Source organism: Mizuhopecten yessoensis, unplaced genomic scaffold (genome assembly GCF_002113885.1).
Source record: "Mizuhopecten yessoensis strain PY_sf001 unplaced genomic scaffold, ASM211388v2 scaffold3053, whole genome shotgun sequence".
Taxonomy (NCBI): domain Eukaryota; kingdom Metazoa; phylum Mollusca; class Bivalvia; order Pectinida; family Pectinidae; genus Mizuhopecten; species Mizuhopecten yessoensis.
Window position 1 is genome coordinate 262,280 of NW_018404852.1, and position 25,123 is coordinate 287,402.

Sequence of the window (25,123 nt, forward strand, 5' to 3'; positions counted from 1 at the left end):
ATTTCACAATTTGTTCTATTATGTTTCTTAAATAGACCAAACAATGTTTTTCAAAGCCAACTACTTTAACCTGACCTTCTGCTGCTCCATCAAGTGTTTGATAATGTAACAATTGTTTTACGCTTTGACTTTTACTGGTCAAAGGTAAAAAAAATCTTGAAACACCATCCATCAACTGGAGAGCTTGTTTCAAAATCCTTCTGAATGTGTTCGAGGACCGACTCTGTAAGACCATTAAAAGGACAAAGAGTGGAGCGAGCAGTTTGTAGACGGATTCCGTATCTTAAGTGGTTAAATCTATTAGGCATCTGATAAAGAATCGATTATCTAGATTGAACAAGATCATACACGTCAAAAACAAGTTGGTTTTAATTGACACTGATGTCAAAAAATACATTGGTACTAGCTGATAGAGCTTCTAACCACATCATCCTTGTCTGTAGATATGGTTGGTTGAGCAATACCGGTAATCCTTCCTGTATCCATGGAGACGAGATATTGACGAAAATCAGCACTTAGGGATGATTTGGCGTATTAAATAAATATACAGATCTACTCTCCTATGATAGCAATTCATAAATCTGTACAGGGGCATCGTTGGATGTAGTTAAAAAACATACTCATAACTATCTATACCTCTATCTCTACCACAATGCATTTAACTTTCTATACTTCTATCTTCCTATCTCAACTTTGTTCTTAGATTTAAACCAGGATTCATGGAAACCAGTAATTGTAACGTTGTCCGCCCTGTATCACATTGAGATGAGGATATGTTTACAGCTGATGGAACTTCGGGGTATATATTTACAACACTCTGTTACACTGCAATGTTTTCCTTATAGACGTAGACACGTGGCGTCCCCGTAGTAGTGCTTCTTTTATTGTCTAGTACTGTTGTGTTTAAGCAAGTAATGGTGATTGTCTGGCGCATTGTGCTAGGTCTTGTACTCTCATTATCTGTTATTATTTCTCACCTAAGTAACAGTGCGTTTGACTGGGTAAGAGAGATCACATGGCGTCAAAATAAAATAACGAGACCCTATTGCGTGATCGTTGTGTGTTTTCCTAGTTCTCTGTTTTGCTGTTCTAACCTCAAACAAGAGCGCGCTGCCGCCGTTCTATCTGTAACTGCTATTTGGACGAAACAACAAACTATCATTTAAGGATTCCTTTCCCCGGCACTGCACTATGTTTTTCCTATATAGAGTAACCTCCCCTTAACTTCCGTTTGGATATAACTGTAGAAAAGTTTGGACAGAAAACTTCCGATGACCAGGTAGCTCAATCTGTTACAATCTGAAGTCCGGGGTTGGAATCTCAGTCTAGCAACACTGAATTGTTACACACAAAACACTAATATTGATTGTATTTTGTTTATTTCATCTTTATCAACTTTCATAAAAGTCCGGTAAGGTATGGTTTTTCATTTTAGAAATTGTTTATGAAAACGTTAGCCATGCCGGAAAAAATCCCAGCTTCTTACACTTATTTACAGTTTTATGAAGTAGTACGGGGATCCTTAAGTTAATCACTGTTTAAGAATAGCCTAAAACTGTCAGTGTCTGACCTTTATCCGAAGTCTGTGAATTTACGAAACTGCAATACGCTCTTGATTGGAACAATTACACGTGGGATGAAACTGATATAATCAATAGGCAAACAGGCAAAAAGGAACAAACGAAACAAGGAGAAAATTAATGAATGCATTAATGAACGTACGTATGTACGAAAGAATGAGGAAACAAGAAGAACAAACGAGCACAAAGAATGAACAAATGAATGAACGACAGAACGAGTGAACAAATGAATGAACGACACAACGAATGAACAAATGAATGAATGACACAACGAGTGAACAAATAAATGAACGACACAAAGAATATACGAACGAATGAGGTAATGCATGAATGAATGATCGTTGCGAACGGATTTAATGGGAGAGCGAAAGACTAATTATTTAATGCGTATGTCAAAACCTGAAGTAGATTATGACCCCTGTTTGTGTACGTTATGTAGCTCTGCGTTGTTTACCACTTATCACGGTACATGTGGTTGTGTTGCCATACCCTTTCCTGTTCCAAACCATGGCACATTAAGACCCATGTGTCTAGAAATGTGCAAGAAAAACGCTGAACTCAGTGATAGTGTTGCGGATTGTACATATCTAACCATGCAAGTAACGAACTGATGCACATACATTAATCCCGCCATCAATTAGCTTTAATCAGTCTTCTTTCGACAATGGTGTCAACTCTGTAACGTAACTCTGGGGCGATTTAAGGTTTAGGCGTTGTGCTGCTCAGCCTCCAGAGCAAAAGCAGTCACGCCTGACCGACTACTGTTAAAGCTGATGCTGCCATTACTGCTGTTTGCTCTCAGTGATTACTGCCGTAGACTTGGTCAATAAAACATTTGGGTTTCATCTGTTTCGTATCGATTTATTCATGGCTCAAAAACAAGTGAATAATGATTTGTTTGAATAGGTAGTCATATAGCTTCCATAGTTCTGTTCAATCAGAAATAATGCTTTCGAACAATGCGAAACTTCTATCAAACCGTTAAAAAAACATATCAACATAAAATTTGACAGAATTTTGATATTTAAAAAGTAACGTTCAGAAGACCTGAATACGGTGATATGACTTTCTGACCATAACATTCAACACGAACGTTTCGACTGGAAGATGATCACGTGTTTCAGTTCCATCCCATCGGTGATTGGTTGTCACGTGACCAGATGATCTAAGCACATGCATTACGTCATAAGTGTCTTTCTCTTTTGGCGTCAGAACGAACATTTCGGGCCATTTCAGGAAATTTGTTTGATAGGCCACCAGTGGCTAGCTGATCAGCTGTGTAAAGGGGAAGTAATTCATTTACTCTACTTTTCTTAAACAAGCTTGCACATTCTTTTGAAGTTATTTTAAGTTATTTAACTTTGATTTGAGCAACATTTAAAATTCAGCCTTTGACCTTTCCTTAACATTTTTTATCAACATGTTAACGCACAACAGCATACCGGAAGTCACCAACGCACTAACGCACGGCTTGATTTGTTAACACGAGTTAGCTTTGGTACGGCGTGATGACGTGTCATTCACGTACCACGCACGTGATTATAGCAATAATACGTGCATCTCTAAAAATAGATATATCGTGCAAAAAAAAAAAACAACAACTTACATTTCTACGTGTTAAAGCATTTGCAATTAAAAAATAAACTCAAATTGCAAATGACTTAACAGAGTTATCCGATTTTTATAACAAGTGAAAGGTAATGTTTTCAAACGCTACATATATTCGTTTTCACTTTATGCAAATCTGCACACATTTTATCCTCTTTCAACACAGTATTTTGGTTCTATTTCAAAGTTAAATCCTAAAACCGCATGATATGTTCAAATATATTGATTTTATAACCTCTGCATTATTTTATCAGCGATTAAACAAAGGTCGAAGGATCATACTGTGTATATTTGTAGGGTTATTTGGTTCATATTGACAAAGTTACATCGGTAAGGTTAACGCTTCATAAGAAGAATCATGTGTTCTGTATTCTCACACTGGTCAGTAGCGAGTAACTCACTGGACAATAAACATAAGTTCACTGGTCAGTCCAGAGCAGTTCATTGATATGTAAATACATGTAGCAGTTCACTGGTCAGTCCATAGCAGTTCATTGATATGTAAATGCATGTAGCAGTTCACTGGTCAGTCCATAGCAGTTCATTGGTATGTAAATACATGTTGCAGGTCACTGGTCAGTACATAGCAGTTCATTGGTATGTAAAAACATGTAGCACTTCACTGGTCAGTCCATAGCAGTTCATTGGTATGTAAATACATGTTGCAGGTCACTGGTCAGTCCATAGCAGTTCATTGGTATGTAAATACATGTAGCAGTTCACTGGTCAGTCCGTAGCAGTTCATTGGTATGTAAATACATGTAGCAGTTCACTGGTCAGTCCATAGCAGTTCAATGATATGTAAATACATGTAGCAGTTCATTGGTCAGAAAATAATAGTTCATTAGTCAGTAAATACATGTAGCAGTTCACTGGTCAGAAATGTTTAGCCGTTCATTGGTTAGTAAATACATGTAGCAGTTCATTGATCAGATAATATTAAGCGGTTCATTGTTTAGTAAATGGTAGTTCATTGGTCAGTAAATACATGTAGAATTCATTGGTCAGTAAATACATGTAGCAATTCAATAGTTATTTAATAGTAGTTCGGTCAGTTAATACATAACAGATGGTTGGTCAGTTAATAGTCGTCCATTTTCAGTTCATAGTTGTTCATTGCTCAGAAAATATGTAGTTCATTGGTCAGTTATAAGTAGTTAATTATTTTAAAATCGAAATTTACTACGTCTTGTCATAGTCAAGTTTTCTAACATACTAAATATTAAGTTACTCGTCAGTTACGGCCCAACAATACTATAATGATATATGATTGAGTTTATCCGTCATCAACTAGTCTGCAATACAGTTCCTATCACGTGAATTTGGTTTTTATGACCGTCATCATGTAAATACGCCAAGGTCACGGGTATGTGTATGGCGCGTATCTATTCGTCCTTCATATCGCTCGTAGTCATGGTACACACTAACGCATGGCTGATTTTGTGTGAGTTTTGCTAAACTTTGGTTAACATTGCTTTTTTGACATTGTATAGCTTCGAAATGAGTTGATCCTATATATTTTGTCTTCATAGATCTTCATAGATCTCCATAACCCCTAGATAATACCGACCTAGTGTGGTCAAAAGGGCCAGATGTGACCAATGTCAACATTGATTTATTAAAACCTTGAGTTTGCATGCATGTTTTATTATCAAAATAATGTTAATTTTGTATTTAAGAAAACTGAAAAAGACTTTTTGGCTAATTATTTTGTAAATGGAAGTTTTAATGTTTGCAGAAAAAAGTTAAAGTAAAAAGGTCTTTTCACATTTGAAACAAATATGTATATCTTAAATGAAATTAATAGATTCTCAAATTATAAATGACTGTAAGTGACATTTTGTCAATTGCTTTTGATTTGGAATTTCATGTCATTATCACAATACAAAATAGTTAAATCCTATAACATCTTATTTATATGTAAATATATCAAAAATATGCATTATAATTAATGATTTTATGTTAAGATAATATGTTGTCTGTAATTTCCAAAATGCTTTAATTCTGAGTTATCACGTCATGGCTACTAGACGTTCATGGTATGTTAATAATTCTTCCTGTAGTCATGCGTAAATTCTTCTATCAGTGGACCACTTTAACGTACGGTGGAGAGTAATGCTGTTTATCATTACACCAACAAAGGGACTTAACTCTTGTAAAGGCATCTTAATATTACAGTGTGTTTTTGTTGATATAGGAGAACTTCACGTTCCGTTAGAAGTATGCGGTGCCGTGGTGAAGCGGGAACTCGACTACTGGCAGGTCAACCAGTACTGTATCAAATCCTGCTGCTGGCGACACTACCGTTCATACATCGAGAACAAAGCTATTCTCGATTCCTTCAACCGCAGTCTCGAGAAGGAGCGTTTTTACGTCAACATCGACGAGTATGAAGGATGGAAGCGATTTCAGATGAAAATTTGGCTCATTCTAGAACACCCTAGGACATCACGACTTGCCATGGTGAGCTATTGATATTTCTTATTGTATAATGAATAAGATATATATGAAAGTGTGAAAATCAAATAGATTTTAGAATTCTGAGAATTGACTTTTCAAAATGCGCATGCGTATGATAATTAACAAAGTTGAAATAAAGTTCTACTTCCTTCCTGTTTTTCCATTGTAGATATATGGCGTGGTCTCTCTACTGTTTGTCATTGTGTCAATCCTTGGATTCTGTTTGGAGTCGCTTCCTATTCTCAGGCCAATGAGGAACATCACGCGCTCCGATAACACGACCTCCACGTGCGGCGATGGGTCACAGAGAGTACAGGTCATGACTCAAAACGAGGGTCTCAATATACTCGACATCATATGCACTGCGTATTTCACAATAGAATTGGCAGTGAGATTTGTATTTGCACCGGAAAAAATTCGGTTTGTTCGATCTATGATGAACATCATAGATTTGTTAGCGTTGGTTCCCCTGTATATGCAATTAGTGTTCAACACTGACCATTTACAGTTTTGTTATGTAAACGAACGTTTAATGATCGAAATCATGTTTGTCTTACGAATTGTTCGAATGTTCAGAATTTTTCACCTCGTGAAACACTACCAAGCATTGAAGATATTGGTTTATGCTCTCAAAGCCAGTGTTCAAGAGTTGCTCATGCTTGCTATATTCCTCCTCATCGGCATGCTTGTGTTTGCATCCATGATCTACTATGCAGAACGAAAGGACGCTGTTCAACCAAGCGACAAATTCAACACAATTCCAATGGGATTTTGGTGGGCCCTTATTACTATGACTACGGTAGGGTACGGTGACATTACACCCACACAGCCTATCGGTTACGTTGTAGGGGCCGCTTGTGCTGTCAGTGGTGTATTGATGATAGCGCTTACCATACCTGTAATATCAAACAACTTCACGCTCTTCTACACGCATGTGCGATCACGTGGTACAAAAGAAGAGGAGCGCGACAAATACAGAACAAGTCGGAGCACGTGCGTAAATAACCCTTTCCGGGAGAACTCATTGCTCACAAATTCGGACGAGGATGGATACGGGACAATCACAGTTGTTGGCAACAGAAATCCACCCGAAGAATCATACATAGAAACGTACATGAATGGACATGCGACAATTAAACATTTCTCCGGGAAGGAATCGCCAAAGTATAAATATTTCAAAACAATTAAAGAGGCAACGTCCCTGAAGGATGTTGTTATTCGAAACTCCGATTTTGACTTACATAGGGCTTATGAAAAAGCTCGTTCCGACGATGGTGTCACCTATTCGGAGGAAACAGTTTTGTAACATCCGATTAACTTTTCTTTCGTTTAGACGACAATCGTATGGCAGAACTTAACTAGGCATTGCGATCCTCAACTCTACAAGGGCTGTGGAACATTTAAAACCTGTATATTATCAAACATATCCAGATGATTCCTATTTTACGTTACATGGCCCAAGTTTCATGAACTTTACTTAATATACGAAAGTGTTTTCAAGAAAGGTTAACATTATGACGGCAACTTTCCTTAAATTAAAAGATAACACCTTCCTTGAAAAAACCCACTTACCGAACATCACCTAGTATGACACCTAATTGGAAAAAAACTCAAGTTGAGGAATGTTCGTGAAATTTCGGCCTGTCAAGCGAATTGTTCTTAATCCCCATTTTTTCTTAAACACGGCAATTGATTGATTTTTACACGTACACACATATATACACACAGGTATTGGTGGTTCTTATCATGACTATACGTACACAGACAAATATATATATACAACAATTGGTGGTTCTCATCATAATTTAACCTATACACATATAAACATATACAACAGTTGGTGGTTCTTATCATGATTACACGTACAAAAGTATATACACACAAGTATCGGTGGTTCTTATCATGATTACATGTTTATACATATCTACAAACAAGTATTGGTGGTTTTTATCATGATTACACGTACACAGTTATATATAGACAAGTATCGGTGGTTCTTATCATGATTACACGTAAACACATAAATACAAACATCAATTGGTGGTTCTTATTATGATTAGACCTACACACATATATGTATATACAACAGTTGGTGGTTCTTATCATGATTACACCTACACACATATAAACATTTACAACAATTGGTGGTTCTTATTATGATTACACCTATACACATATAAACATATACAACAATTCGTGGTTCTCATCATAATTACACCTATACACATATATACACACAATATTTGTTGATTTCATCGTGGTTGCAAGCACACCTAAACATATCCACAATCATTGGTGGTCCTTATCATGATTACAAGTACACGTATAACTAGTTCATTGTACACACAAGTATATACAAAATAATGTACGTTTAAAGAAAGTAAAACAGATTGTTCGGTCAACGAAATCCAAAAAAATTGCACGGTTAAAGAAATTTAAACAAACTTGTACAATTTAATGAAGCCTTACAATTTGAATGGTCAAAGAAATCCAAACAGATTGTGCGGTTAAATAAAGTCAAACAAATTGTACGGTTAAGATATTTAAAGAAACTTGTACAGTTTAATGAGGCCTTACAATTTGAACGGTTAAAGTAGTCAAACAAATTGTATGGTTAAAGAAAGTCAACAAATTATACGATTAAAGAAAGTCAACAAATTGTACATATATCAACGATCACATTATATATATTCAGCGGATAAAACTCACACTTTGACTTAAATAAAATATTGACCCAATGAAGCTTGAAGCAAATGGCACCCTATTCAACTTGTTCCTGTTTTTGAATAACATGATTGATTCCTTATGGTTTGTATATTGCTACAAAAATGGATATAAAGAAGATGTCTTAAGAAAAATGTGCAGGCGAACATTAGTTGAGAGTTACTGATGTTGTGTTCAGTCAGGACTATATCTGGACTACTAGAATGACAAAGGTCTGAGTATTATATTTACACTGCCCATTAACTGTCTGAAGTGGTTTTGTTTACAAAACCTGCTATGTACTTGTTGAATTAATTAAGCCATTCAACTATTTCTACGATTAAAAAGGCATTTTATATTGACAGGTTATCAACAAAAACTATTACATTTTAATAGGAGAGAGTTTATTCTCACACAATTTCATATTGACGGGAGACAGCTGATCCACACACAACTAAATATTGACTTGAGAAAGCTGATCCACATACCATTAAACAGTGACAGGAGACAGCTGATCCACACACAACTAAATATTGACTTGAGAAAGCTGATCCATATACCATTAAACAGTAACAGGAGATTGCTGATCCACACTCACTAAGATATTGGCGGTAGACAGCTGATCCATACACCATTAAACAGTGACAGGAGATTGCTGATGCACACATTATAAGATATCGACGGTAAACAGCTGATCCATACACCATTAGTTATTGGCGGTAGACAGCTGATCCACACACCATCAGATATTAATGGGAGACAATTCATCCGCACCATTAAATAGTGACAGGAATCAGCTGATCAACACATCATTAGGTATTGACAGGAGACAGTTGATCTACACACCATTAATTATTGACAGGAATGTGCTGATCTAATCATCATTAGATATTGACAGGAACGTGCTGATCCGTACACACTATTAGATATTGACCAGAGACAGCTGATCCACATACCATTAGATATTTATGGGAGACAGTACATTAATTCAATCAGATTTTGATGGGACACAGCTGATCCACACACCGTTAGCCATTGAAGTAGTTTGTTTTGGTAGTCATACAAACAATTAACATAAATAGTTTCGGGAGTGATCCATTAGCTGGTATCATTTTGTCAGGTTTATTATAAATTGTTCCACAAACATTCCGTAGGACTACCTGTGGTTTGCTTTAACAGCTAACTCTTGGATATATGCTTTAAACATCACTACTCTCTGTTAATGATTTACCCCGTTGCTAATGTGTAATAGTTATGACAACGCGACAAGACATGTATGGGCTATATACAGTAAAATGTTAATGATATGGAAAGAATAGCGGTTGTATCGGTCATTATTGCGCGTGTCTTTATTGTCATTCATTTTCTTTCTTTTTTTTTTCTTTTCTTTTTTTTAAATATTGTTATAATTGATTTTGATATGTGTTGACCATTTGTGCCAAATCACCTTGTTTATGCTTCCGAGTGTATTCATATGCACCTAGCCATTTTATATGTAATTGTTCGGCTGTGTTACTGTCATTTTTAACCAATTTTATACCAAACTAAGAGAAAATGTAAGCAAAAAGCTACGGAGATTTAATGCATTTCTTAATTATGATCTATGTATATGTAAAGTAAGGTATAACAAAGTGGATGCATTTTTGTTATTGTGATATTCAAGCAAGTTTTTAATGTCTGTTGATGAAGAATCCATGTCGCCATTCATCGTGTGACGTAAGGACCTTTTAATATGTATTTATCGTTTTTATTAACTTTTGCATTTAATCTTTTTGAATTATTTAAAGCGGAGAAAGGAACATGCTTGCTCAATTTGTCTTTGAATCGCTCTGTGAATATCAAATTAAATGGCGGCTATATAAGACAGTTTCTGGTGTATGGTAGGTGTAAGGTCTATATACGGTGATGTGTATACTCAATGATTCTTCTGAAACTTTCCATTTGTAAAATTAATATAAATGAGTAGATATCACTGGCAGTCTATGCAAAATGACGTCACAGCACGATTGTTTTAAACACAATATCCCCATGCACATAGACAGGGCCGTCTTGCTGTCGTGTAATTTTCACCCCACTTTTCATTTCGTTCATGATTGTTTTATTTTATAGGATATGAATTTGAGGTTTAAACTGAAACTTCGTAAGTTTCAGCACATTCTAGAATAACGAATGATTGCACTTACTAGTTTGAAAACCTGTTTTCACGACACATACTCGTCCGGATGGTGAGTGTACGAACTATAGGAACACCCTTTAATGAGATCCATTCTCGAATAATTAATTAATTTAGAGATACTCGTGTAATTGTTTTAGATCAACGATCAGCGCCAATTTATTAATATGCATGTTTTATTGTGTATCCATATGCATCCATCTGTTAGGGGTTAGTATGCACATTTCTAAGTGAATTGAAATTATTCATTATCCGTTGAAGATGTAAATTATTTAGTTCTGATAAGCTCATATTTGTAATGGGACAGCCGGTTATGTTTCAAATATATGACACGTTGGCGACTTATAAGTTATATACATATTCTAATATTCAAAACTTTACCATTTACAAAGATTTGTATTAATTTCTTTTAATTGTTTTTCTTGATTGTTTATTTCATCTTTGCTTATCCATTGTACATGACAAAAGCACTTTTTTATAAGGTGTTTCTTTTGTATGATACAATGTGTAATCAAGCTTGCCAATAACGGGTATTGTGATTTTGATTTCTTGCCTTTTTTATGTGTTCTCTTTGCAAATGACGTTTTGACGACCGTTGATATTGAGGGTACCTCTAGCTACCCGGGTTTTTATTCAATAAAAATTGTATAGCTTTAAATAACTGATACTCTGGTGTTGTAAGGAGACGGGGTAATTCCTATAGTTACTTTATTTTTCGTTAAATATGCTTTTCTAACCTTACAAACATTCTGTTACAGATTTATCAATGTTATTTAAATGTATTATGCACGCTATGTCGATATATTCCATTTTTCTCATGGGCATTTTTGGCGATTATTCTGTGAATGTTGGCGGTATTTAAAAAAGCATGCTGCCTTGTGTCGTCCTTGGAAAATTTAAAAATTAACATTTGAAAACAAAAATCTTCATTTAAGATCAAATATGTATCATCTTTATTTATTTTACAACAATTATGAAACAAGTTTTTTCAACTTAAATAATCACTCTAGTTGGTCCGGATATTAGCGCGCGGGGGGTCTTAAATGTGGTTTCAATCAAGATAAGATAATCGCCGGACGTAAACGATGATACTTTTTTAAGATATCATATGTAATATGAATGAATAGACTGAAACATTCAAGTTCACAAGTTAAAGCGTAATGAGTGTTCCTGGAAATATTTCGCGAGTTGAGTATATTTTGTTGTTTCGGCTTAGCCGCCCCCCCCCCTTTTCCTCCCCCAACATAAAAGAGCACCTTTAAAGCATTAGCAGGAAACTCCGAAATCTTTACATAACTCAAAAATATCAACCATAACTTAAATTGTGAAAATCAATTTTATATGAGTGATACAATGCCTGGTTAGAGAGACCAGTTGTCACCTCGACTTGTTCAAAAAAGTTGTTTAAAAGTTGTGTCATTTAAAGATGAAAATGACGAAAAGATTGTGATATTATGGGAAATTATAAACGCCAAAAAAACAAGTCAGCGATACAGGTAAAAATTAAACGTAGAAAAGACATGTTGACATACTACTAACTGTAATGCATAATGTTAGATACAGGGCTGTAATGTAAAATACTTGATAGGGATATTTTCTAATGTAATGAAGGGTACATGTACAGGAATTTCCTGAATGCAAAATACTCTACCGTGATATTCTGTTATGATAAATAATGGTTTAATGGTATTCCGTCAAGTAATTGGTACAGGCTTTTCTGTAATGTTAATTTCTTGGTTCATGAACTTTCTTTAACTCATTCATCCCTGAAATGTTATAACGAACCATTCTAACCTTTGAATAGGAAGAGTTCAAATGTGTCGTCAAGGGTGAATGACTAATAATGAGTTAATATACTGATACTCATCATTGTATCATCATTTACGTCGGACAAATTTAATTTATGTTTTAATTTAAACATTCTTTTAATTTCAAATTAAAACATTCTCTTCCATAAAATGGATTATGCTAAAAATGATTTATATCCCTACCCGGAAAATCTTGTTATTATCACTAACGAAGAATGATTACAAACAGAAAAAAGGTTGGGAATATGATAGATAGATAGATAAAATATCTTTCTTCTAAATTACCAAGGCTCAAACGCTAACATCGTTACATAATTGTTACCTTTCTCTTAGGCTAATACACAATAGTACATTGTTTTCTCTAGAAGTTCATACTCTTACCAAACCTTACCCTACGTCACCATATCGTACACGAGGAACATTGATTATTAACAAAAGGGGAATTTCAAAATAAAACAAGTTTGATATGTAATATTAATAAGTTTATACATACCCAACAAATAAGCTAGTTTACTATGGAGAAGTATATTTTCCCCTTATATTTAATAGCTGATACATTACGATTATTTAGCAGTGTTATACTAAAACAATTAGCGGCAACACAAACATCTGCTAGTTCACCATCGTGTCAGTAGCGCGTCACACATGTGTCGTCTGCTACTATCGTGTCAGTAGCGCGTCACACAGGTGTCGTCTGCGACTTCACTATTGTTAAAGTAGCGCATTCCGTAGATGTCGTCTACATCCACACTATCGTGTAAGTAGCGCGTCACACAGGTGTCGTCTGCTACTTCACTATAATGTCAGTAGCGCGTCACACAAGTGTCGTATGCTACTTCACCATCTTGTCAGTAGCGCGTCACACAGATGTCGTCTGATTCTTCACCAAATTGTCAATTGATCGTCACACAGGTGTCGTCTGCTACTTCACCAAATTGTTTGTAGCGCGTCACACAGGTGTCGTCTGCTACTTCACCAAATTGTTTGTAGCGCGTCATACAGGTGTTGTCCGCTACTTCACCAAATTGTCAGTAACGCATCGCACACGTGTCGTCTGTTACTTCACTGTCGTGTCAGTAGTGCGTCGCACAGGTTTTGTCTATTGCTATCGTGTTAGTTGTGCGTCACACAGCTGTAGTCTACAACTTAACTATCGTGTCAGTAGCGCGTCACACATGTGTCGTCTACATTTGACGTGCTAGAAACGCACCGCAAATGTGTCGTCTGCTACTTCACTATCCTGTCAATAGCGCGTCACACAGGTGTCGTCTGCTACTTCACTAAGTGTCTGTAGCTCATCACGGATGTGTCGTCTGCTACTATCGTGTCGGTAGCGCGTCACACAGGTGTCGTCTGCTACTTCACTATGGTGTTAGTAGCGCATCACACAGGTTTTGTATATTGCAATCGTGTCAGTTGTGCGTCACACAGCTGTAGTCTACTACTTAAATATCGTGTCAGTAGCGCGTCACACAGGTATAGTCTACATCCACACTATCATGTCAGTAGCGCGTCACACAAGTGTCATCTGCATCCCCACTATTGTGTCAGTAGCGCGTCACACAGGTGTCGTCTGCTACTTCCCTTAGTGTCAGTAGCGCATCACACATGTGTCGTCTGTTGCTATCGTGTCAGTTGTGCGTCACACATGTATAGTCTGCATCCACACTATCATGTCAGTAGCGCGTCACACAGGTGTCGTCTGCTTCTTCACTACAATAGGCCTATTAGGCCCCAGCTTCACGACTGTTCTGTATATGATGGGAAATCCTTATCTTTCGTTTTTCCTTAACTTCAATTATGCTTTCAAATGGAAAACTATAATCAAGGAATATCCTTAAGTTATAGAGCCTTCGATTAATAGAGGCAAGCACTACGTCGTCTGCTATTTCACTGTAGTTTCAGTAGTGCGTCACACAGAAGCCTGTGTTTCTGCACTATATTACCGACAGTTCGTTACACCAGATCACTTGTTTTGTTATGTATTCATGATATCAAAAGTTTACATTGTGTAACTTGTTTTTTTTGTTTGACGATTTTGCAGACAAATGTTGAATTTCACTTTTATGAATAAATTTGTATGTCAAGTGACATTCTGCAATTTCTGTTCTTTTTTAAAATTCTTCACCAACGTTTTCATTATTTCTTTTTATATTTCTCTTTTCCTAAATGTTGTATCAAGAAAAGGTTGTCATCATCAACGGCAGCCAACCTCATTATCTAAATATGAGAAGCTTGGCCATTTTCTGAATATGTGGATATATAAAAGGCACGTTTTAAATGTGTATCCTGCTTAAATCTGTGTCAATTAGTTAAATATATTGAAAAAAGTATATACATGCAAATCTCTGTACTGCACTTAAGCAGAAATAGGACGAGTAACTTCCCTTACATCAGTTATTTGTATTTTATCGCACACACTCCGAGGACACTACTAAATAATGGCATCCTGGCAGATACGATTGTCTTACTATAGCAACAATGTTTCAGAATTGAGCTTTGTATAGCAGCGAGAGCTAAACACAGCATTATCAAGTTTAGAAGTGATCACACATACTCACAAAATATGAAATATTTCTTGCAAGTAATTAACCTATTGTATGAACAAGTGTCGTGATATTTCAGACCATACGCTGGGGTTTGTGAGACTGCATTGTGTGATGTTTGTGTCGTTACAGGAGAACTCCACGTCCCGTTAGAAGTATGTGGTGCCGTGGTGAAGCGAGAGCTCGACTACTGGCATGTCAACCAGTACTGTATCAAATCCTGCTGCTGGCGACACTACCGTTCATACATCGAGAACAAAGCTATTCTCGACTCGTTCAACCGAAGTCTGGAGAAGGAACGCGTGCACATTAACATCGATCAGTATATAGGATGGAAGCGGTTTCAGATGAAAATATGGATGATCTTGGAACATCCAAGGACATCGAGAATAGCTATGGTAAGTAAGAAAAATAAATGGCGACTGGAAACATATCAATGCTTGAATGAAGTAGTGTTCCGATGGTCACGAAATGTATCTAAACAACTCAATACTATTTTTTTTTCATTGCTATGCGAATGTTTATTATATATCAAACAAAAGTAGTTTTCCGTTTTTTGTGTGTGATTTTTTTTAAATTTCACACATTATTAATGTAGAATTGCGATATATTCATAACTAGATTCTGGATAATGTCAAAAATTGTTATAATGAATAACTGTGCATGCAGATTATTGTTCTGCTTTCTCATGGATGATGTTGTTTCCCTGTATAAAGCTGATTGTTCTTTGTTTTGATTACAGATCTATGGCGTTGTTTCGCTGTTGTTTGTGATAATTTCTATTCTTGGTTTCTGCCTGGAGACTTTACCTATGCTGCAAAAACCGATGCGAAATGTCACTCGTGACGTCAATGCAACGGGCGGATGTTCTGGAAGTGCACAAGCGCAGGCAATGACTCAAAACGAGGCTCTCAACATTCTAGACATCATTTGTACTGTGTACTTTACTATCGAATTGGCGGTCAGGTTCTCTTTTGCACCGGAGAAAGTGCGTTTTGTCCGTTCTATGATGAATATAATCGATCTTTTAGCGTTAGTTCCGTTGTATATGCAACTTCTCATCTTTAATACCGAGGATTTAAACTCGTGTTACGTAAATGGGCGACTCGTGATTGAGATCATGTTCTTGTTAAGAATAGTGAGAATGTTTAGAATAATGCACCTCGTGAAACACTACCAAGCATTGAAGATATTGGTTTATGCTCTCAAAGCCAGTGTTCAAGAGTTGCTCATGCTTGCTATATTCCTCCTGATCGGCATGCTTGTGTTTGCATCCATGATTTACTATGCAGAACGAAAGGACGCTGTTCGTCCTAGTGATACGTTCAACACAATTCCAATGGGATTTTGGTGGGCCCTTATTACTATGACTACAGTAGGGTACGGTGACGTTTTCCCAACCCAGCCTATCGGTTACGTTGTAGGGGCCGCTTGTGCTGTTAGCGGTGTATTGATGGTAGCGCTTACCATTCCTGTTATATCAAACAACTTCACGCTCTTCTACACGCATGTGCGATCACGTGGTACAAAGGAGGAGGAGCGGGACAGGTACAGAGACAGTATGAGCACGTGTGTGAACAATCCTTATAAGGAAGAAACCATGATCAGTCATTCTGAGGAGGACGGTTACGGAACGATCTCGTTACTGGAGGAAAAAAGGAAGCCGTCCAATGGTTCTGTTATAGAAACCTACATGAACGGCCATGCTACACTCAGGAACTTCCCAGGAAGAAAATCACCAAAGTATAAGCACTTCCAAAAGTTAACTGAGGCCACATCACTTAACGACGTAATCATTAGAAATTCTGAATTTGACTTACACAGATCCAACAGTGATAAAGCGCGCTCTGACGACGGGGTCGGTTATGCGGGAGAAACACTATTGTAGCACACAATATGTCTTACCAACAGAATGTTCACATTCACAATCAAACGGAGAAAAATATCTGTTTGGCATCGAAACAACGATTCCCTCCACAAGAAATTGTGATTGTGATCCTATTATTTGATGTTCGGACAAAAAAGTGTTTGTAGTCAATTAGTGACGACCCAAGGAGCTACTCAATTCTTCAAAGTTTTAAACCGAACCCAGGTGGTAAATGAACTAAACACATCTTATAAGTATGAATTACTAGATAAAAGTATTCGATTTAAGACTCTCCGAGCTCTTTGGATCTTTCTACGATCACCATACTTTCTATTTGTTTCTTCACTTTGGTGATGCGTCACTTTTTTCCGCACATCAATTGTAGCATTATCGTTTATGACATAGCTACTGTAGGCATTTCAAAAGCAGGATTTGACCATAAACATATCATTTAAAATAAACAAAGCAGACATCGCCAATATTGATAAACTTGCAGTAAAAATTGAAAATTAATGAAGCGTGTATTTGAAAGGATTTGGATAGAACAGGCTTATGAAACTCACTCTAAGCACTAAGATTTTGATAAATTTAGGAAGTCCAATGGTAGAATCATCCTATTCATTAACACTACATCACAACATCACTCATTTTTATAATATTTCTTTACTTGCTGTCATTCCCATGGATTCTAATATCCTGTGATGCACCAGAATCGCACAATGTAGATAATGCTCTTCCCAGAGTGAGCGTTATCAAGCACTTTGTATAGCTCGCAACTTTGTATAGGATCTATGTTTAACCACCTTGTCTTCATGTGCATGTTAAGAGCAATACTCCATAAAAGCATTGCATCCACCGTCACTGAGAAGTGACATACGCCACAGGATTCAAAACCAAAACACGAATTTTCACTGACTTTTAGTATGTTTAAGAGTTCGTGGGAAGAATACATTGTTTTAATGTGTTGAAAACGGATAACTATAAAATAAACAGTATGCTGTAAATGAATCTTAACTAAAACGGGTGTACTTTAAAATCAAGAGTTTTCAGGTTTTCCCTTGCCTGGACGTACACAGTCAATTCAGACGTCAACAAACACGCGTGTCCGTAATCGAATGAGCCCCATACAACATAGTATAGCTGTTCGATTAAATGTGCAGATCAATTTTATTGGCTCAAACTAAGACTGAAACCATTTTTAATATTTCGGCGCTGACATTTTTTTTTGTGTTCTGTAATTAATGATATCTAGGTAAGGTCCAAATTTCTTTGGAAAAAAAAAAATCATAATCGTCATATTTTAAGATAGTGAAATATTGCTGAAAACTAGTAGTAACATATTTTCAAAAGTAGAATAGCAATCCGACGCCAAAAGAATAATGCCGTTTAGCAATAATGTCATTTCTATTATGAAATAGTATTTAACTTCAGATTTGAATCAATAGATGTATTTAAACTCTGATAATAAACCGACCGTGATCAGTTGATGTCCATGGCAGTACAGCTAATATGTGATTCATCACATAGTGTTTTATCAAATACGATGGTATACGTTAACGTCCTATACAGAGGATTATAATTGTGTCAATTACATGTCAAACACATTGCAGCACATTACCTAATGTCAAATAGAAGTATAGATTGCGTCTATATTACGTAGGTATAGTACGTCTCCAAAATGTTATACCTAATATTGATAAGAGCCACAAAAGATATACATTACAATTACATTTAAAACATTGGTATACATAATACTTACATATGAAACAGAAGTATAAATTTACATTTATATGTCAAAAATGGTATATATTACAAATATATGTCATAGAGTGGCATGCAATACAATAACCTGTCAAAAATGGTATACATTATAATAACATGTCAAAAATGGTAAACATTATAATAACATGTCAAAAATGGTATACATTACATTTATATGTAAACAAATGGTATACATTACCATTATATGTCAAAAAGTGGTACATTTATTTATATATTGACATGAAAAACCATAGTATACAATATCGTTACATGTAAAACAGTTGTGTATATTACAATTACACTATACAAACAGAGCACTATGCTTAACATGAAAAACACAGAGGTATTTATATACATTTAAAACATTTTGAACACTTATATACTTTTGTCTCCACGGCCAAATTTCTTGACGTCCCCGTGACATCAAGATGAAAACCCGATATATTTACCGAAAACTTTATTTTTAACAATAAACAGTCATTGCTGTGAACATAAACCGGCCAGTATTGCTCAAACAATAATTCCGGATTTAAGATAGGAATCAACTTGGAGATGATAAGTTTGTGCGATTGAAAATTGCACGTGATCTTTTTCACTCATCTCCATTGTCTAATTTTGTCATGCGACTTCTCTGCAAAAACATTATTTTATTGTCTGTTTATTATCATAGATAGCATTATTCAGCGCAGTGTAAAACGAACATCAGATATAGATATATTAGGCTAGTGGGCAAAGTCACCAGGGCCCGTATTCATGAAACCGTTCTCATTCTCAAGTATGGAATTTGGTGCTCAAGCCTGACTGTTTTGTTCTGGCTTTAAATCAATAAACAAATCTTATTTTGTCAATGATTTGGAAAAACATTTGAAGAGACTTAAAGCAAATCACTGTTTCAGTGTTAAGTTTTGACTCTTTGGTCATTTGACATGAATAACGCGAGTTCTAAGAATGCTGGTTTGAGCACAGAATCCATACTTGAGCATGAGAACGGATTCATAACTACGGGCCCAGGAATCATGACCTGTACTGTTACAGAATCACCGCGTCATTTCCACGACATCTCCGTGTATTACCATCGTTTAAACCTTATACATAGTTGTCGACCAGTCGTGCCAAAGCACATTGTTCATGCTTCTGAGTGTGTTCACATACACCGTTTGATTTTATCGTTTTCACTTTGTCACTGCACTCACACATTAAAAATCATATATAAAAAAATAGTCTCTGTCACGTGGTAGATATTGTACCTTACTTAGGAAGAATGAAATGTATTTATTTCAAAACAGGGAACACTTTTAATTACAGTGTGTACTTGTAGTTCACAATCACATACCAATTAACAAAGGGTTCTCAACAGTGTGTTTATTGACATTCTTAACTTTCATTGTTGTTCTTAAATATGAATATTCCATTACATCGCATTGTTATAAACTACGTTCAGATGAAACCTGCTTGCTCAATGTGTTCTTGAATGGCTTGTAAATATTCGATTCATGGCGGCTAAATTTATGTAATTATCACATTACTGGGTAATTGTTTTGATCAAATGTATTGAATACTTGTATTTATGAAATGTATTCCATTGTTTGCATCCAATGATATGTGTTATTCCCGTTGTTTGATTAATTATATTTGTAAATATAATATTGTCCATTTCACGTGCGGCCTATGCAATATGAACGTGCACTATACCATGAACGTTAACTGTATATGGAGGAAACATTTCAACGGCTGACGGTCACCTCGTCCGTGGTCAGATCTTACTAAGATAACAACACGGCCTCTATTGATACGATAAAATGAACGAAACGATCTAAGGAAGTACTTTGTTATATGAATGTCTTATGTAAATGTAGGTGCGTGCATTTTAAAAAGCTTTCGTCGGCCAAATGTTAAATGATCGCTTTGTCATGATCGTGTACCAAATTTAAAACCCGAGATAACGTGTAACCAGATAAACACATGAGATAACGTATAACCAGGTAAACACATGAGATAACGTGAAACCAGGTTCTCCTGAGATAATGTGAAGCCAGGTAAATACCTGAGATAACATGTAACCAGGTAAATATCTGAGATAACGTGTAACCAGGTAAATACCTGATATAACGTGTAACCAGGTAAATACCTGATATAACGTGTAACCAGGTAAATACCCGAGATGACGTGTAACCACGTAAACGTCTGAGATAACGTGTAACCAGGTAAATACCTGAGATAACGTGTAACCATGTACATTCCTGCGATAACGTTTCCCCCGGTAAATACCTTAGATTATGTGTAACTAGGTAAATACCTAAGAAAACTTGTAACCAGGTAAACACCTTAGATAACGTGTAACCAGGTACATACCTGACATAACATGTAATCAGGTAAAATCCTGAGATAAAGTGTAACCAGTTGACACATGATATAACGTGTAAACAAGTAAACAGCTGAAATAACGTGTAACCAGGTATATACCTGGGACAACGTGTAACCAAGTAAACACCTGAGATAAAGTGTACCCAGTTGACACATGAGATAACGTGTAACCAGGTAAACACCTGAGATAACGTGTAACCAGGTGAATACCTGGGATAACGTGTAACCAGGTAAACACCTGAGATAACGTGTAACCAGGTAAATACCTGGGACAACGTGTAACCAGGTAAACACATGAGATAACGTGTTACCAGGTACACACATGAGATAACGTGTAACCAGGTAAACACCTGAGATAACGTGTAACCAGGTAAATACCTGGGACAAGGTGTAACCAGGTAAACACATGAGATAACGTGTAACCAGGTAAATACCTGGGATAACGTGTAACTATGTACAAACCTGGGATAACGTGTAACCAGGTAAAAACCTGATACAACGTGTAACCAGGTAAAAACCTGAGATAAAATATAACCACGTAAACATCTGCGATAACGTGTAACTAGGTAAATACCTGATATAACGTGTAACCAGGTAAATACCTGAGATAACGTGTAACCAGTTGACACCTGAGATAACGTGTAACCAGGTAAATACCTGAGAAACGTGTAACCAGGTTAATACATGAGAAACGTGTAACCAGGTAAATACATGAGAAACGTGTAACCAGGTAAATACCTGAGATAACGTGTAACCAGGTAAAAACCTGAGATAACGTGTAGCCAGGTAAATAACTGAGACAACGTGTAACCAGGTAAAAACATTAGATAAAGTGTAACCAGTTGACACATGATATAACGTGTAACTAGGTAAACAGTTAAGATAACATGTAACCAGGTATACACCTGAGATAAAGTGTAACCAGTTGTCACCTGAGAAAACGTGTAACCAGGTAAATATATGGGGTAACGTGTAACCAGCTAAATACCTGAGCCAACGCGTAACCAGGTAAAAACCTGAGATAAAATGTAACCAATTGTCACCTGAGATAACGTGTAACCAGGTAAGTATATAGGATAACGTGTAACCAGGTAAATACCTGAGACAACGTGTAACCAGGTAAAAACCTGAGATAAAGTGTAACCAGTTGTCACCTGAGATAACGTGTAGCCAGGTAAACAGCTGAGATAACGTGTAACCAGTATTTAACCTGAGATAACGTAGCTGTTCTCTTGTGTAATTTACAGTATATGTTTTGTCAACATCATTAACATAGATCACATTTAAATCATCGTTGGTTTCACTTTGACAAACATAACATTTAATTAATCAATTAACCTTCGACAACTTAATTTTTTTAACATTATTTCATAGACAATATCCGAACATTTTCTTTATCCTGTTACGTACCGTTTCTTTTTCCATTAAAAAAGTTTTCAAGGGATTGTATTAACGACAATGTAAGCTTGTCCGCGGCCTCGTACTAAGAATTATTACTATCCACTAAATGGTAACTACGTATGTCGTAATTATTATCGCTTTTATAGCATTTACTGTCTACAGTATACCCCGCTTATCTCAATACAGGCTCGTTACAAAAAGAATATATATTTAACCATTTCACTATGTCGAACCTGGTCTTAGAATTAATCAGCTCCTCAAGTTTTACAATAAATCATTAATAGCTCAGCACATAGCTATCGTTCAAGGAGTTTGTATTGTCGTGTGACTCGAGTATGATCTATACTTGAACACGTTGCATGTTACAGATTTATTAGCTAATTTTGCTTAGTCAGGCAGACGTTATAAAATGTTAATTTATTTAAATGCGCTATTAACACGAGGTATAATATGGATTTCGTTGGCATTTCACTTTAAATTCTCTGAAACTGATTTATTTCGACAGCGGTTGCTAATAGTTTTTCTTTTTAATGTTTAACGTTAATCTACGATAGAAATTGTCTGAAAGGAAACACATCTGATTTAATTATTAATACACAAGTATTGTGCAAAACTACTATGTATTATAGTTGTATATGTATGGTATTATATTAACGGTTTTAATACGTACATATGATATTGTGGTTACCATGGTGACCAATATATTACATTTACTATACGGAGAGTAACGTTTTATGTTTTGTTACCATGGCAATGGGCGATTTATACTGGCTGAAAGGACATTTACCGATGATATTTTTATTACCATGGTAACGATGATATTATGTTGATTATTTGCAGTTACGTGTGAAATTCATTTCGACAATTCTTTTCTTCCGTTATAATGTAAATGCTATAAATTACTTTAAATATTGAATAAGACAATTAAGATCTTAAGATAATTAAGCCAATATTAAGCCTGTCATTTTTTAATTATAATTAATTACAATTATCTTTTTCTCAGAAGTTTGATTTAAAGTTCCGCCTAAGCACACAGGGAAGATATATATGGCTTTCATGTATTATTATGTATTAAATGTTTGTTTTGACCATTAATTGAATCACTAAAAACAAAAGTAAAAAGCTTGGTAACGCACTCATTCATTTTTATGTATTTTAAATATCTATTCCCATCATATACACTGTTAATAGTGATTTGTCTTCTCACGTTTTAACCATTGATTGATTGTTATAATTGTCAAATAGAAATTCGTGTTATTTATTACATTGTATAAATGTTGTTTTTGACGAAAATGTGTATTCAAATGGCAAATGGTTTTTATTACTTTGATAAATAAATCTATAATTTTGATTTAAATTCATTAATTTTAAGTAGAAGTATTTGTATCTTGATATTTAACTCACTCAGTTAGGTAAATGCAACATACATATAATTCCAAGAATGAAAATGAAAACGTTATTTAAGTACTGATGTTAACTCGTCTATCCCTGAAGACACTTTTGAACTCTTCTATTTCAAGGGTTGGAATAGTTCATTATGCAATAATAGGGGTGAATGAGCAAATTAATTTGGTAACATTTTTCATTTCGAATTAAATCAATATTTGGATGAAATTTTGTATTTCAGGTGTTATAGCACGGGACAAAAAGTCGTATTAATCAGTGTTTAGAATCTCAATTAAATATACGAATTTGTTTTTATGGCAGGACCAATACATATGGAAAAACATAAACGATTAATTGAGAGTGTTTTGATATATGCTGCAGTGATGGTGTGGAGAAAGAAATACTATTAATCTCCTATAATCGCTACAGATTAAAAAAGGGAGAGTTATCTCGCTTTTAATGATTTAAGATAATCTTAAAAAGTAATTTATTGTTGCTGGCCAACATGTTACTTTAAAATCAAATAACAAGCAGCAAAATAAAAATAATTGTACTGATGATTTACCATACCTTACATTCAGATAATAATCTGATGAAGCAAACGAAACCTAGCTTTCTCTAAGAAACAAGAAATAGGTTTCCATACAAATTAGCATTGAAATGAAATTTAAAAACCAATGTTGCATGTTATTTGACTGAACCACGTGAAATGTAACCCATGTCGCCTATGTCCAAACGTTGTTGACATCTGATGGGTTTCATTGTGGAAAAGCATTCTGTTTCTTTATTCAGATCAACACGTTATGCTATCATATTATTTTTGAACGTTTTGCAGGCAAATGTTAAATTTCACTTTTGTGAATAAATTTCAAGCGATAATATACGAAAAGCGTGTGTTGTGTCGTTTTTTGAGTGTTATATATATGGGAAAAGTATTCAAATTGGTATACTTTTGATTCGACCCTCCTTTTTTAGAATTCTGTCCTGACTACGATTACTCTTTCTGTTTTCAGAAAATTGTCGCTCATCCTATCTACTTTTTCGTATTCTCCGAACATTCGTTTTTCATTCGTCATATTAAAGCTACGTCGGCCTTCATGTTATTTACTGTATTTAAAGAAGGAAAAGAACGAAATATCTCTAATACTAGGAAATTAATAGATGGTCGTACACTGGTGGGTATCTGTTGTATCAATAGTAACATTCCAGTTCTACCAGACAACGACTCAGCCTGGACATGTGGACAATTTAAATCTCTATTTTGACATTGCAGGCCTTTCCAATCAATAGTATTTTATTCTAAGGCCTAGTTCATATGTGCCAGTGCAGTCCCACTCCTTGTTCATCAATGCCATTTACAGTTAACCGCGATATATTTGCCCTGAACAAATCCGCAATATGGACTTGTAACATTAAATATGGCCAGGGCTTTGTTCACACTACGGTTGTTTCCAAATTTGAATAAC

The 25,123-nt window shown here is 35.6% G+C and overlaps 1 protein-coding gene across 2 annotated transcripts in view; it reads left to right on the forward strand.

Moving 5' to 3' along the window:
* LOC110446928 (potassium voltage-gated channel protein Shaw-like) overlaps window positions 1-18,043 on the forward strand; it is a 94,867-nt gene extending 76,824 nt beyond the window's left edge. Inside the window, exons 2-3 of one of the 2 annotated variants that reach the window (XM_021492273.1) lie at window positions 15,011-15,276; window positions 15,621-18,043. In XM_021492273.1, coding sequence (XP_021347948.1) covers window positions 15,011-15,276; window positions 15,621-16,766 — 1,412 coding nt within the window. In that variant the 3' untranslated portion in view covers window positions 16,767-18,043. Of the gene's footprint in view, window positions 1-5,385; window positions 5,652-5,817; window positions 8,403-15,010; window positions 15,277-15,620 lie in introns of those variants that run through there. The other variant, XM_021492274.1, reaches the window with a different exon arrangement.
* Window positions 18,044-25,123: the final 7,080 nt, after the last annotated feature.